The 16,583-nt window shown below is 39.0% G+C and overlaps 1 protein-coding gene across 7 annotated transcripts in view; it reads right to left on the bottom strand.

Moving 5' to 3' along the window:
- The window catches only part of EXOC6B (exocyst complex component 6B), a 610,253-nt gene that overhangs the window by 520,860 nt on the left and 72,810 nt on the right, over window positions 1-16,583 (bottom strand). For all 7 annotated transcript variants that reach the window (XR_003524522.1, XR_003524523.1, XM_027620966.2 and 4 more), the window contains exon 2: window positions 4,215-4,380. Coding sequence is in view for 5 of the 7 variants with exons in the window: in XM_027620966.2 (XP_027476767.1) it covers window positions 4,215-4,380 (166 nt within the window). In the remaining 2 variants the exon portion in view is untranslated. The remainder of the gene's footprint in view (window positions 1-4,214; window positions 4,381-16,583) is intronic.

Genomic DNA, 16,583 nt, shown 5'->3' with positions numbered 1-16,583 from the left:
CCTGGGTGGCTCAGTCGTTAAGCGTCTGCCTTCAGCTCAGGTCATGATCCCAGCGTTCTGGGATCGAGTCCCACATCGGGCTCCCTGCTCCGCGGGAAGCCTGCTTCTCCCTCTCTCACTGCCCCTGCTTGTGTTCCCTCTCTCACTGTGTCTCTCTCTGTCAAATAAATAAAATCTTAAAAAAAAAAAAATACTGATTACAGCCCACTAATTTGATCTCGTGCAAACAACGGCTCTAAAACACATCCATAGGAGCCTAACCAATGCTTCTAATAAGATAATTACCATTTCACTACTATTTTAACACAAAAATGAAAAGAAAGTATATTGCCTACCTAGGATGCCACTCCTCTTGATGCAGAAAACATAAATATGGAGGGAGATAATATATATACTATGAATCAAAAGAAATAGTGGGCATCCTAGAGAGTGTAGTTTCTTATCATTGCTATGTTAAAATAATACTGACAGTAGTTAATACTTAGCCTTTTGCATTTTCTAAACTCTTTTCTAGAGTTCAAGAATCCCTAATTTTCATAGCTTCCTAATCCAGGTTGAATGGCTCCCCCTGCTCTAGAAGAGCTGCTAGACTTTAATACCCTCAGGCTTCAGAGTAGATGAGCAGGAGCCTGAAGCAGTCAAAAACCCTGAACTGGTAGCTTCCCAGTCATGGTTTCTCTCAGGGGCATCCTGAGTAATTTGAAGGAATTTGCAACTTGAAACAGTTTGGAGGAAGGAAGAAAAGATGAGTACCAACCAGCAAGGGATACCAGCAATTGGTGAACATCATGGGCGATGTTCAGTAAAGGTATGCCAAGAAGGTACTCTACCACATGACTACTTCAGTAACCAGAGACAGGGCTTTGTGTTGCCCGTCACAACCTGGGGACCCAGGGAGCGGAGGGAGAAGTCTGGAATACACACATTCAAGTAACACAGAAAAGAACAGCTTGAGGGGAGAATGGAAAGCTGGGAATGGCTGAGTGAGGACGAACAGCTTACATGGCTCCTGGCAGGAAGCCCCTACCTTTGTTTTCAGACATTTCAGATACTTTTGTCCATCTGAAGCCTCAATGGTCCATTTCAGCCCCCAAAACTTCAGCATAACTTTTCATTTAAAATATAATCAAACTGTTCATACTTTTTAACAGCTCTATACATTAAGCAAACATTTCTAATACTTTCTCATGTAAGATATCCTTCTAAAATAAACTGTAGTTTATTATTCTTTTAAATGAATGTATCATGACTTATTTTACTAATCTTCTACTAAATGACTTTAGGGACATTTTAAAATTTTATACATTAGAAGGCAGAGGAGGGGAAAAAATGAATAAAATAAAATAAAAGTTTTATACATTAAAAAAAATCACATGAACATCCTTATACATGCACCTATAGCCTCAGAATAAGTCCTGGGGCACCCTGGGTGGCTTGGCCAGCGAGGTGTCTGACTCTTGGTTTTGGCTCAGGTCATGATCTCAAGGTCATGAAATCAAGCCCCACACTGGGCTCTGTGCTCAGTGGAGAGTCTGCTTCAGATTCTCTCTCTCCCTCTCTGCTTGCCCCTCCCTGACCCTTGTGTGCAAAAAACAAAATAAATAAAATCTTTTTAAAAAAAAAGAATAAGTCTTTAAAACAATGTGGAGTTTTAAGTATTCATAAATAAAATTAGTCTCCTCAAAGGTTGTAACAATCTACACTCTAACCAGCATACCCTGGTTGACTGGTATCATATCTCTAATCTTAAATATCATTTTTTTCATCTCTGTCATTTTATTAGGTGGAATTTTATTAAGCCTCCACTCTTTTAACTTTCTAAATTGTAGAGTTCCCTTGTATTTCTTCTTCATACTGTATATTAATGCATATTTGTTTCCTATTAGAGTGTTCATATTTTTCCTTTTAATTTATAAAGATTTTTTTCTATGTTACAGATATTAGTCAATTGGCAAATGTATTTTTTTTTTGAAGATTTTATTTATTTGACAGAGAGAGACACAGCGAGAGAGGGAACACAAGCAGGGGGAGTGGGCGAGGGAGAAGCAGGCTTCCCGCGGAGCAGGGAGCCCGATGTGGGGCTCGATCCCAGGACCCTGGGATCATGACCTGAGCCGAAGGCAGACGCTTAACGACTGAGCCACCCAGGTGCCCCGGCAAATGTATTTTAAATAGTTTTATTTATTATTTATTATTTTTATTTATTATTTATAATTTTTACCTTATATGTAGAAAAGATTCTTTCATTTTAATGTCATATCTATCAACTTTTTTCTTTCTGGCTTTAGGAATTTTGTTTAGAAATGTATTCCTCAATCCCCAAATCACAAAAACATTCATCTGTACTTTCTACTAGTTTCTTGATGGTTTTGTACTTTACACTTAACTGTTTCGTTCATCTGAGATTAATGTTGGTACACAATGAAAAACAGGTCAAACTTAATTTCAACTAAAATAGTTAAGCATTACGCACAGTAACAACAAATCAGAAGAGCCATTACTTTGGGCGGGGAGGGTAAAGGGAGCAACTAAGAAGGACACAAAAGACAGATTTAATTGTGTTGGCAATAATATACTTCTTAAGAAGGTTGGATAGTTGTAGTACAGCTCCACAAACTCCTATTTGAAACCTTGGGACCCACTGTGTTTTGGACTTCAAAAATTTGGAGATTTTGGAAAGATAATACGGTACAGACTTCGTGTTACATCACGCCCCTACGCACTGGGTAGCAGGACAGGATCCCACAAACACATTGGTATTTCTGCAGCAAAACACAAAATGTTACATTAAATAAAACAAATTAAGAGGCTTGACAGCTTCATGGAGGTTAGGTTTTGAGGTCAAATTAGCTCTTTTTTTTTTTTTTAAAGACTTTATTTAATTTAGAGACTGGGGAGGGGCAGAGGGAGAGGGAGAGAGAGAATCCCAAGCAGACTCCGCTCAGAGCGTGGAGCCCAACGCAGGGCTCGATCTCAAGACCCTGAGATGATGACTGGAGCCCAAATCAAGAGTCAGACGTCCCACCAACTGGGTCACCTCAAACTAGCTTTTAAATCACTATAGCTTTAAATAGCCCACTTTCCCTCTCAATAAAATTGTTTCTTTGTTTTTCTTACCTATGTATTCTTTTATATGAATTTTATACTCACTGTCAAGTTCACCCCATGCCCCAGAAAAATCCTTTTGGGATTTTAATCCAAATTCCAATAGGAGAAAGAAGAGGAAGAGGAGAAGAAGGAAAAGATGAAGGGAATGGAATGGAGGAAAGAGAGAAGAGGGGAGGGGAGGGGAGGGGAGGGGAGGGGAGGGGAGGGGAGGGGAGGGGAAGAAAGAAGAAAGAAAGAGAGAAAGAAAGAGAGAAAGAAAGAGAGAAAGAAAGAAAGAAAGAAAGAAAGAAAGAAAGAAAGAAAGAGAAAGAAAGAGAGAGAGAGAGAAAAAGAAAGAGAGAAAGAAAGAAAGGAAGAAAGAAAAGTGAAGAGGAAAAAAAGGGAGGGAGGGAGGGAAAGGGAAAGGAGTAAGCAAGGAAAAGGAAGGAAGGAAGGAATTTGAGGCATAAGGACTGGAAAGAAAGAAATAAAGCTGTTATTACTTACAGAGCATATGAGTGTTTACATAGAAAATTCAAAAGAAGTCCACACACAAATTATTAGAAAGAATAGAAGAGTTCAGTGAAGTGATCAGATTTACAATGAATAAGCAAAGTCAGTTATCCAAGATAAGGGACCAGACCAATATGGCTGGTCTCCTTCCTGAATCTGAATCTGTCATATCAAGAAAGAACTTCCATGCTTTGGTAGAAGATACTGCACAATTATCACTGATTTTTTTTTCCTGTGGCCTTGGTTGCCATGCTGCAAAGACTTCTACAACACTGTCATGCCCTACAACCCTGTCATTCTATAGTGATGCTTTTTATCTAGCAAGGAAGTAGATGGATGACATGAAGAATCAACTGGGGGTTTCTATTTGAAAAAAAACAGTTACTGATTGTGTTGCTGCTTCTCATCCACATGTAGTCATCCAAAATAAAATTTAACTTAGAAGAGTATTCTTTTTAGCTAAAATCATCCCAATTATCTATGTTTCAGTGCAAATTCCTTCCTTAGTTTCTTTACTCCAAACATGTAACCGGCAATGTATTCCCTACTCCTTTAATGCAAATCAAAACCCCAGCACAGGATGGAGAAACAAGTCCCTCTTAGAGCCTTCTTACTTTGAGTTTCTGAGCTTCCCCTCTCACTTTCAGCAGTTCAGTTATAGAGTCCACAAAGCCCTGGTAATGAAAGTTGCACATTTTCTCAATTTCCCGGTCATGATTGCGGATGCGAGTTTCAAGCTTCTCCATGAATCGTCCATGTTCCTCACCATCATAGACAGACCTTTAAAAAAAAATAGCATGAAGATTACACCAGATTTACTTCTAAGAAAGAGAAACAATTACAAATCCAGAGTGAATTTATTTAGAAATTTCATATTGAAAGTCCATTAGCCACAGAGTAATCCAATTATATTAATATTGCCCCAATTCTAGACAAGTACTTTTTTTAGGAAAACAGAAATTTTGCTCCCTATTCATTCAAAAATATTTAAATATTTGACAGTATTCATCACAGAATTATCGTCATAAAATGAAAGGACTGAATTACAACTCCTTTGCAACTTTCTTTCTGAAACTTACCTAGAAAAACTCAATTTTGGATAAAGCCAACTATCTAATCACTCCATAACTATACCCAAGAAGCTGATGCTGCTGGAGAAAAACACAGCTGTGCTGGGTTGACTCAGTTTAGCTATATAACCACAAATCTAAATTGGGCATTCAATAAATACTGCTAGATACTACTACTAAAACTCTCCCCCCCCACAACCACCACCACAAAATCACTTTGTATTCTCAAATAACTATGTGTGAGAACCTTACTTGGTCCTCTCCTCCAATGTCCATCCCCTCACTCTCACTCTGCGGATGGGACTCAACATTTCAAAGAAACTCTCCCACTAAAATCAACCAACCTTCTTACCTCTGTAACTCCTACTCTGTCCACCCTCCTGTAAGAATGGAAAAAGCATTTCAAGCTCTTATCTGTCAACCCTTTTTGTTGTCTCACGAACTTTACTCCTTCAATTATTCCCTTTCATCCACCCCCTACAGCATACATTTCCCCACTCTGCTAAATCATTCTCATGGGCATATAAACATGACTTAAAGGAACTGTCCTTACTTACACATTTCCCTCCAGCTAACCATCTTATTTCTCTGCTCCCCTCCCAGCAAACCTCGTTGTCCCTTCCTTACCTCCCAATACTTAGCAATCATCTTGCTCCACCTAATAGCAGGATTTGCTGTAATATGATACACCCTCCTTCTTGAAACAATCTTTTCTCTAGAATTCAGTGATACCACAATAGTATGGTTTTTATCCTTTCGCGGACAAGCCTTCTCCACCTCCTTTCTGGGCTCCTCCTCCTCTATTCTCCTTCTAAAGATTCTAAAACCAACCTATCTTTTCTAACTATGCTCTCTTACCAAGCAATGTCATCTAATGCCATGCCATAAAATACCCTGTACATAATGAGGACTTCCTAATCTACATCCTGAATTCAGAGCACTTTACTGAGCACTAGATTCTCAAATATCCAGCTACTATTCAACAATTACAACTGGATTTTTAAAAGCCATCTCAAATTTAAAAATCATCTATTGCCAAGCTATCACACTCCCAAACCTGTTCCTCCCCAAATCTCTCCACCACTCACCCACCTCATCACAACTAATGGCACTCTCCAGTTGCCCAAGTCAAAAATCCAAATGCGGGGGTCAGGGTGGCTCAGTCTTTAAGCGTCTGCCTTCGGCTCAGGTCATGATCCCAGGGTCCTGGGATTGAGCCCCACATCGGGCTCCCTGCTCCGCAGGAAGCCTGCTTCTCCCTCTCCCATTCCCCCTGCTTGCGTTCCCTCTCTTGCTGTGTCTCTCTCTGTCAAATAAATAAATATTTTTTTTTAAAAATCCAAATGCAGGAATTACTCCTAATCCACCTCTTTCCATCACACACCCCATCCAAACGATTAATAAATCCTGACAACTCAACCTCCAAAACATATCTTAATAGTGGACTGCATCCCACCATTTCTACTAAAACCCTAGTCCAAATCTATATCATTGGCACAGGGTAATAGCTTCCCAAAAGTTTCCATCTCCCCATCTCCCCACCTCCATGCAGACACCCTCCACACAGCAGTTAAAATGATCTTGATAAAGCAATAAATCAGATGCTATCCCTCTGCTTAAATCTTTCTAATGGTTTCTCTTTACCAAAGGAATGAAAATCTTAAACCATTACCATAGCCTATAAGATCCTATATAATCTAGCCTCTGATACCTCTCCAACCTCATTTCTTTCTAGTTCCCACCCCTAGCCACCCTCTATCCCCTATGTTCTAGCTAAAGTGGCTTTTTTTTTTCCAAGCCTCTTCTTCCCTCAAGAATTTTATTTTTGCGGTTCTTATGCTAATCATGTTCATCCTCTATATATTCAAACAACTTTCTCATTCTCATCATCCTGTTTGTTGTCCATCTCTCCCCTCAACCCACCCCAATTAGATTATAAACTCCAGGGCAAGAATTCTACTTGCCATATTCTCCATTGTACCTCTACAACAGTGCCAGACAGGTGGCAGGCAACGAGAAAACATTTGTTGACTAAATGAGTGACTGATATTATCTCTAAAACCTCTCTGACATCTTTGTTTGTTTGTTTGTTTAACAAACATACATGTGTTCATTACCAACATTTTATGGTTCTAGAATCATTTGTAGGTACCAGATCATGACCCTGATCTTGTGCATTCTCCTCAGCAGATCAGTTCCACTGCCGAAAACTCAGCAGTAACTACAGACAATACATACACAAGTTTGGCTTCCAGTAGAAATTCTGATCACTTACTTCAGAAAACCCACAGCAATCTAGATTCATTCTCCTTCCTTTGAAATAATGAGATCGTCAAATAAATTATAAACAATTCCCGCTTTGACAATTAAGACACACTATAGAATAACCAATTGCCTGAAGGAGCTTGAAATACAGACAGAAGGCAGAATCTACCACTGACATTTCAACTAACCTCCAATAAGCATAAATTTCCCCTTCCAAGAAAAGGAAAAGGTTTCCCTGTGAAGATACTAATATTCCTTGCCATTTATAGAAAAGCAATAACCTATGAAAACGTATCAATCTAAATGACATGAGGAGACAGTATTCAATATTAGACAACTCTCTAGTTTCAAATTCAGTTATATCTTGACCATACCTCTAAGTAGCTCATCTACTTCCTTCTACTATGTAGAACTTTTCTTCATTTTCCCTTCCAAAGAGCTATATCAATATCACAAAAGACAACTCAAAGAGAAGAAAATCCTCAAATTAAGAAATTCGTAACACATTAAGAATGCCTGCCTAGCAACCTAGTTCCCTGAACTTCCTATAAAAAAATATAAATCAAAGAAAGAAAAAGGTGGATTTTAGCTGCCTGAGTAGACAGCCTTGTTTTAGCAATGCAACTAACCAGCTATGAATCTTTGGGCAACTCAGTTAATCTCTCTGACTCTCAGCTTTCCCATTTAGAAAACAGGAAGCAGGGTGCCTGGGTGGCTCAGTTGGCTAAGCAACTGCCTTCAGCTCGGGTCATGATCTCAGGGTCCTGGGATCGAGCCCCACATCGAGCTCCCTGCTCGGTGGGAGGTCTGCCTCTCCCTCTCCCACTCCCCCTGCTTGTGTTCCCTCTCTCGCTGTCTCTACGTCAAATAAATAAATAAAATCTTTAAAAAAAAAAGAAAATAGGAAGCAATCAGTTGCTAATTCTCTTAAGTATCAGCCTACCTCTAAGTTTCTACAATTAACTTCCACTTTCAGATTAAGTCAATAAACTGTAAAGATCATACATTTTTCAGAGGAGTGTTAACAGGTAGTAGTTCAAAACAACTTAATGAATTTTCTACGTCCTTATCATTAGCTCCTAACTATTTCTCCTATCTTAGGGCCTTTAGGATTCTACTATTCTCTTTAATTATAATAATGTTAAATAACATCAAAGGTTTATAGCAGATCCCCTGAGTATCTTGAGTATTTAAGAAGTTAGAATAGGGGCGCCTGGGTGGCTCAGTCGGTTGAGCAGCTGCCTTCGGCCCAGGTCCTGGGATCAAGCCCCACGTCAGGCTCCCTGCTGAGCAGGGAGCCTGCTTCTCCCTCTCCCTCTACCTGCCGCTCCCCCTGCTTGTACTCTTTCTCTCTGATAAAAAAAAAAAAAATCTTTAAAAAAAAAAGTTAGAATAAATATAAAACCCACATACTTAAAACAAGGGTGTTGGGACTATATTTACAAACTTGTGTTTCATGGTTACATAATATCAAGAAATCCACAATTTCCAGATTTAATGTGTATATAGGGAAAAGCATATATATGTAATTTTAAGGGAAACTGATCTATAGTTTCCATCTGGTTATCAAAAAGGTTAAAAATCAACTGATTTAAAAGTTTTGTTTCAAATTGCCCAGCACAGGAAAAGGCAATTATAGATCACTACTTAGCAGCTCAATTTCTACCAGCATTTCAAGTGTATCTCAGCCTTAGTCTAGCCAATATATCTATTAAACACAGAATTTAAAAAAAAATAATAAACAAGTCTTAAGTTCTGGAAAGGTTATAGACCTACAGAAGTTAACCTAATATTCGTTGTCAACATTGCACTTGAACAAAGAATAGCTTCCCCGCCCCCCTCCCCAATCTGGAATAAACGACTTAAACTAGAGAAAGACTGCCATCTAGTGATGATCCATTTCTAACATTCCTTGAAACTCCAACTTGGGGATGTGGCCAAGAGGGACTGCTTAAAAATCTAAAACCTATATTCTGTAATACCTCCTGGCCAAAGACTTACAACCAGTTATTAAATGATACTTTATATAAAGCACTCTAATATTTAAACTTCCATTTGTAATATAAAGCAGGATTTTTTTAAAGATTTTATTTATTTGAGAGAGAGTGCGTGCACGAGCGGAGGAATGGGGACAGAGGAAGAGGGACAAGTAGACTCCATATTGAGCAAGGAGCCCGACACAGGGCTGGATCCCATGACCCTGAGATACCTGAGCCGATATCAAGAGTCAGACACTTAACTGACTAAGCCACCCAGGCGCCCCTCTAATATAGAGCAGGATTTAGAGAAAAACTATATGCTTTTAACATATCTATGCCACAATTAAATAAGACTGTCTGTGAAATAAACAAACTGTACCACTGGTTTCATTATTTGTCATAATCCAAAGAATATTCTGGTACCTATTAAAGGTAAACAAGAAGAAATGCTTGGGAATTAACAAGTCTTTATAGCCTAAATTTTGAGTCAATCACATAAACGCTGCCTTGTAAAGTCTAATCTCACACACACACACAACACAAAAAAACAAAAAACCACACAAACACAAGCGCGTGCGCACACGCACACACACACACAGATTTCTACAAAAAGCAACATGTTTTATCCTAGTGGCTATCTCTGATGCATACTTTTAAACATCCCACCTAGATTTCATAGGCATTTTAAGAGAGAGATTTTAACTTCTAAAATGGCACTTCAGGAATTCTATTCAACAAATATTTATCATTCCTCTGTAATGAACCATTACAGGATTGTATCATTTGCTACAGCCTATATCAGCTCAAATCTGTTTGTCTAAAGAGAAAAATAATGTTATGAGCATACGTTATTTCATTTAAATCCTATGAACCTTATAAATTAGACATTATTCCCATTTTATAAATGAGGAAACTGAAACCCAAGAAGATGAAGCAACTTGACAAATTCACACAGCTAGAAAGTGTCCCCTGTGGTACATCGGTCTGTCTCCTTTTCAAGCAAAGAAAGCAAAAAAGTCCCATGAACCCCTGAGCTGTTAGAGTTGCAAGAGGTCTTGGAGATGGAATACAAAGCTCTTGTTGTACAATGGAGGAAACTGAGGCCAAGGAAAGTTAAAATGCCATAGTCAAAATTACATTGCTTGTTACTAATACATCTGGATCTGACTCCCAGAGAAAACACAATTAGGAAAAGCTAATACCAGACACAAAGCTTAGGTGGTTTAAAAAAAAAAAAAAAAAAGACACACACACACACACTTCTACTTCTACTTCAGGATGAGTCAGGATCGTGCCTATCCAATCACAATTATTTCATTCCCCATATTAGTGACTAGTTAATAGGTTGCACAACTTTCACCAATGGGAAGTTAAGGAGAAATTTTGAAGTGAAGATCCAAGAAAAGGTTTTCTTTCCTGAAGGACAAAGGAAAAGAAACTGCTTTTCCTACTTGAGACACTTGCCTATACAATGCTTGGGGATGCCACAACGATCCCGAGGTGAGAGGAGATACTGCCAATACTCTGAGGATGGCAAGGGGGAAACATGGAAAATACCTGGGTCCTTGATGATGAACCAATGCTGAAACAGTCCTATAATCCCAACTTCATAGTATGTGATTTAATACATTTCCTATTTTAAGGGAAATTTCCAAATTTTAGGAAGTTTCCTATTTCCACTTTCCCTCCATATTCTGCTACTTGGAAAGGAAAGTATCCTAAAAGCACAATGTTGTTCAGTCTTCAGAGGTAGCAGGCAAATCAGAGAAAAAGCCAATAGCAAATCAAAGTCTACCCAATGCTAAGGAATCCTGTTCCCAGGACTGCTAGACTGCTCTTCCCATTTTCTTCCAGAGTTAACTCCCATTCAACTCTTCAAATCTCAGTATGCACCTTACTTTTTCTAGGAAAACTACTCTAGCTACATAGACTCTGTTACATGTTCCTCCTTTGCTTTTAACGCCATCACAGAATTTACGAAACTATATTCTGATTGCCCATTCACTTGGGCAATTTCCCCTTACCAGAACATTAATCTCTTTGTGGGCAGAGACTGTGTCTTGCCCATTTTATCTCCAGCTCTTAGCACAGAGCCTGGCACAGAAGAGACCTTTCATGTATGCTGAAGATGGGGAAAGAGAAGGAAAGGTAGGAGACTAAAATGTGGGTTTCTGATTGTCTCAAAGACAGATGCAAAGCCTATCACATCAAACAAAGTTTAGCTGTCCAGATGTTTTTAGAACCAAGAAGACCTTCAAGACACACAGACTGAACATTTTTTTTCTTTTTGTTTTTGATTAATCCAAGAAAAAATTCCAGAGTTTATTCTGGTCTTTTCTTTTTCATATATATATATATATTTTTTTTTTTCTGTCATGGTTTTAGTCCTGAAACATTTTCTTCTCATTAAGTTCCATAAAAGCATCATTAGTATTTTTGTTTATTCCAAAAGTTAAAAATAAAGTGGAAAACCAGATTTGAGCATGATGTTGAAAGAGAAACTGCAGAAGGTCAAGTGGAGTTTAAGTCCCTTCCTCTTCTTACTTCAGTTTATCTATCAATTTAATTCAGACCTTACTATGGCAATTTGGATGCTCAGAGTCCATAAAGGTGAAAGTAGATCACTGTATATCATCATCAAGGACAGGGGAAGCATATGCTAGTTAAGGAAGTCTAAGCTGAAGACTATACCCAAATGTTCTTGTACTGCCACAGATCAAATATATTCAAATCCTTCTTTCACCCTGCAGATACCAAGGTTTACAACTGGCTTCACCAAAATAGCCCATGCAACCAAAAGAATGTTGTGATGGAGATCTCCCTCACGGCAGAAAGGGAACCCCATGCTTCTATGATGGCTATTTTCAGAGGGATAAAAACAGGATGGAGAAGTTTCAACTGGTACCTAGCCAAAGAGCCTACTAAAAACCTGGTATTGTTTAAACAGCACAGGAAAGTGAAGACGGGGAACTTGTCACAAAACATCAGTCAAATCAACAACAGTCTATTAGAAAATAAACTAATGAAAGCAAGGAAACTCCAAATCAAAGATATAGAGATCACTATAACTGCTACCATGATAAAGTCACACTATTAGAACAATTAATCAGCCTAAGTAACTGAAGACACATATTAACTGAAGAAATTCTTCAGACTCTCCACATTTAATATTATGGTTCCAATGACAGAGACCATAAAGCTATTAATATACAGAAACAAACCAAATAGAGGCAGGGTATTAGAAACACTGAAGTGATTATTCCCTTTAGGCATATAGATTTAAAGGAGGCCTAACAAAATCAGACCAACCAACTTTCCCAAAATCACTAAATCACACTATAAATAATGTTACAGATGTCATTTGTAGATGTGTATGTTGTGTATAATACATAAGTCCATGTGTATGTGCATTATACAGTGTGTATGCAATATGTGTGTGATACACACACATACGCACAAAACACACACACACACACACACACACACACACACACACACCTTTCTGATTTTCTGAGAAAGAACCAGACTTTCTAACAACACATTCAATTCCTGGTCCAATTTCATATGCTATGGGTTGTTTACTGACACCCCATGGCCAAAGTGACCACAATTTAAAGCTGTGTAAATCTATAAGCAATTTAAGACCCTGAAGAAGGGTGGATAAACAGTATCAGAATAGTTCCCATACTAAAAATAATGGAGAACAAAGTAGGCAAAATAAGATCAACTTCCATGAACAATATGGAAGATTGGATATACCATGAAAAAACTTTCTACTACTAAACTCCCAAAACTGCTGGGATTAAGTTTCTAAATATATATTTTTTTAGTACATGGCTAAGGAAAAGGCAAAATAAGGAAAATTCCCAGAGGCTAAAACAAAACTGGAACAGGAATCCAGATTCTACCCATCTCCTATAACCTAATGCTTCTATTTGATACCCATATGCAGAAAAAGAAGCCCACAAAAGGTGGAAAGTCCAATCAGAGGCCTCCAAATGAAATAAGCCAAGATACCCAAGGGCTACACCCTTAATGAAAGGTAGAAAAACTTTTCCCCATAAGAATTAAAGGAATCAGCAGTTTCATAAAGGGAGGGTGCAAGGAAAGTTACCTGTCTGGGACCTGACCTTGGGTAGGGGAAGGGGGAAATCTCCCATGACGACATGAAGCCACAAGATGGCCTCTTCAAAGAAGGGAAGCCCATATTCATACTATTAACACTATCACTGTGGTCTGAGACATCTCAAATTAAGAATTTATTTTAGGGGCGCCTGGGTGACACAGTCAGTTGAGCACCCACTCTTGGTTTCAGCTCAGGTCTATCTCAGGGTCATGGGATCCAGCCCTGAGATGGGCTCCGTGCTCAGCGGACAGTCTGCTTGAGTTTCTCTCTCCCTCTACTCTTCCCACTGCTTGCACACATGCTCACGCGTGCTCTCTCTCTCTCTCAAATGAATAAATAAATATTGTTAAATTAAAATCTCTGTTCTGATCATTTTCCTTCTGGCATACTTTCTCTTACTCTTTTTCTCCTTTCACAGCTAAGATTCTTAAAAGGGCAATCTATACCCACTGCCTCCATTTCCTCAAATTGGACCTGCTCTTCAACACAGTGTAATCTGTTTCTTACCCATATCACCCCAATGAACCTATTCTTGCTAAGATCAATAGAAGCCTAGGGGTGGCTGGGTGGCTCAGTCAGTAAAGCATCTGCCTTCAGCTCGGGTCATGATCTCGGGGTCCTGGGATCAAGCCCTGCATCGGGCTCCGTGCTCAGTGGGGAGTCTGTTTCTCCCTCTGCCTCTGCCGTTCCCCCTTCTTGTGCTCTCTCCTCTTTTTCTCTCTCAAATAAATAACTAAAATCTTTAAAAAGTAAATTAATTTAAAAAATAAAAGCCTAATTGTCAAATCAAATATTCACTCTTCAGTTCATCATTTACTTGACTCCTCTGTTGTATGTGCCACCACTAACCATTCCCCCTCTCTGAAGTATCTACGCCCAGGGCTTCTGTGACATTCCCCTTCTTGGTCTCCACCAATTCTTCTTTGTTCTGGCTCTCAACACCTGTGTGGCCTTCATCTCCTCTCACTCTCATGTATACTCACCGAGAAATATCATAAATACTTCCGTTTTCACATTAATTAAACATCTTTGGTTCCCTAATCAGTAATGCCAGAGCATATCTCTGTCAAATCCTATAAACCCAAATATCCAACCACCATTTATCCTCAAAAACATCTCAAACTGTGCATGTCAAAAGTTGAAGTTATTAGCCTGACACCCACACCTCCAATTCCCTCCTATATTCACCATCTCAATTGAAAGGACCAACATCCATCCAGTCACCCAAATTAGAAAAATGTAAGTTAACCTTGACTCCTCACCCCACTTCACACCTCTCTCCAGCTAATCAGTCACCAAGACCAACTAATTCTGATTCCATAACCTCTCTTCCATGCTGTTCTTCGTCCCTATCCTCGCCTGCTAATGCCCTGGCTCATTTCCTCATTCTCTCTCTTAACACCTGTTTCGCCTCCCTCCTTATTTCCCTAACAATCCATGTTCGATACTTCTTTCACAGTAATCTTCTTTAAATGAAATGGGGTGCCTGGGTGGCTCAGTGCATTAAGCATTGGACTCTTGATTTCTGCTCAGGTCATAATCTCAGGCTTGTGAGATTGAGCCCCGCATCAGGCTCCGTGCTGGGCATGGAGCCTAAGATTCTCTCTCCCTGTGCCCCTCCCCACATCTAAAAGAGTAAAATAAAAAACAAATGAAATTAAATATGATCATGAAACACACACACACTCCCTTTTAGAATTAAGTCCTGCTCAGGATCAAGTCGAAGTCCCTAACATAATATATAAGCCCTCTCCTTGTGCGGACTTATCTCTCTGAACACTCTCCACATTCTCTCTATAACTCCACTTGAAGTTCTTTGAGTGTACTCAGTAGTCCCTCTGCCCAGAATCTTCTTACTATCACTTTATCTGGCTAACATCCTTCAAGATTCAGCTCAAAATTCACTTCTGTAAACCTCCCTCCTTACTACAACTACCATAACCTGGTATAGAAGCTTCCCTCCTTACCAGCTAAGTAGAACCTAAGAAACTTTTCGTAAAACCTGAGAGAATTTAAGCTTTGGTGTAAATGTCTCCTGACAGTGAGGATTGTGAGTTCATTCTTTGAGGATGCATACTGAAGGTTTTACTTTTCTCCTACTTACTGATATGCTGGCATTAGGCATCTTTTCCCACAAGAAGCCAATTTCATCTATTCTAAAAATCCGCTGCAGCATGTAATAGTGCAGTTTATTAAGAAATACATTTAAAAATCTATTTTTAAAAATGAAGAAACAAAATCTGTTGAAGCACCCAGCCCTATCCTTGATCAACAATTGATACAGGATAAGCAGTACTCCTTAACAGCCACAGCACCCTCATTTACTACCTCGCCCTCATTTTGACACCGAGTAAATGTAAACTGGCCTTTACCAATGAAACCATGTGTGGTTTGAGGTAAATTTCACCAGAGATACTATCATCCTGCTTTGCCTTAAAGCTCTTCAACAAATGCCTAGTATTATTCTAGAAATGAATGGGCACCACCACTAAGGCCATTTACTGATGGAAAGCTGAGTTAATTCTCTTCTGTTTTGAAATGTTTATTTGTTCATATTTTTGAGAGGGTACTACACTGAGCACTCTACATTGTCATGATTTATTTACATGTCTATCTTCCCTACAGGACCTTGTGTTCCTTGAGGGTTTACTCCTGGAACAAGGCCTGTATCCCCACAGAGAAGGCATTATAAAGTGACAAAGGGTCTAAAGCAGTGCCTGAAAAATGTTTCAACATTTAAACTTTCTCCAAAGACAAGCACTAGAGTTAATAATAAACATTCTTACTTAAAAAGTAAGTTCAAGTTCTAGCAGCACAAATAATTTGTACCTTCAGCTAAAATGCAAAAGAGGAAAAGAAGGAATCTGAGGAAGAAAAGAAGGAACTAGAGAGTTCAAGGAAATCTACTGTAGGAGAAGAGAAGTGTCTGGGAATAATTTGTTATTTCCCCAGCTCTCCTCTAACCTTCTCTGGAAGCTAGGAGAAAGATGATTAAACAGCAACAAGACTCTGAAGGGAACTGGTGTTTCTGGCCCTTGTTGCCAGCAGAAGGGGGAGGGTGACAGCAATCCCTAAGGGCTTTTAGAAAAAATTGCTTCCAGGTGGAAATTTTTTATGGTACTGTGCAGCCTGGAGCCATTTTTTGCTTTCCTTCTTAACCACTGATGATTAAACCATGGACAATCAGGCTACAACAATGGAAACAGTTAGATAACTCCCAAACATCATGGTTCTATGCTCCAAATTACCAAGCGAACTCTCAAAGGAGAGAAACAATTTGTTGGCAAAGTCCTTTTTTATAAGGGGGAGAGTGGGGTACGGTCTGTTAAAGATTTGTATTTGGGAAAACATAAAAGTAGTCAAGAACTCTGTATCATAATAATAAACATCAGTCTCATACCAAGACTAGACACTCTAATGTACACTCATGGAGAGCTGAACAAAGGCAATGCTAAATGCCCCGTTCTTCAGCAATTTTTCATCATTTCAACCTGGATTAAGTGTTCTAGTAAACGATTATCATAGGGGTATGCAGAGAAATCC

This window comes from Zalophus californianus, chromosome 8 (genome assembly GCF_009762305.2).
Source record: "Zalophus californianus isolate mZalCal1 chromosome 8, mZalCal1.pri.v2, whole genome shotgun sequence".
NCBI lineage: Eukaryota > Metazoa > Chordata > Mammalia > Carnivora > Otariidae > Zalophus > Zalophus californianus.
This window is presented reverse-complemented; position numbering and strand designations above follow the sequence as displayed.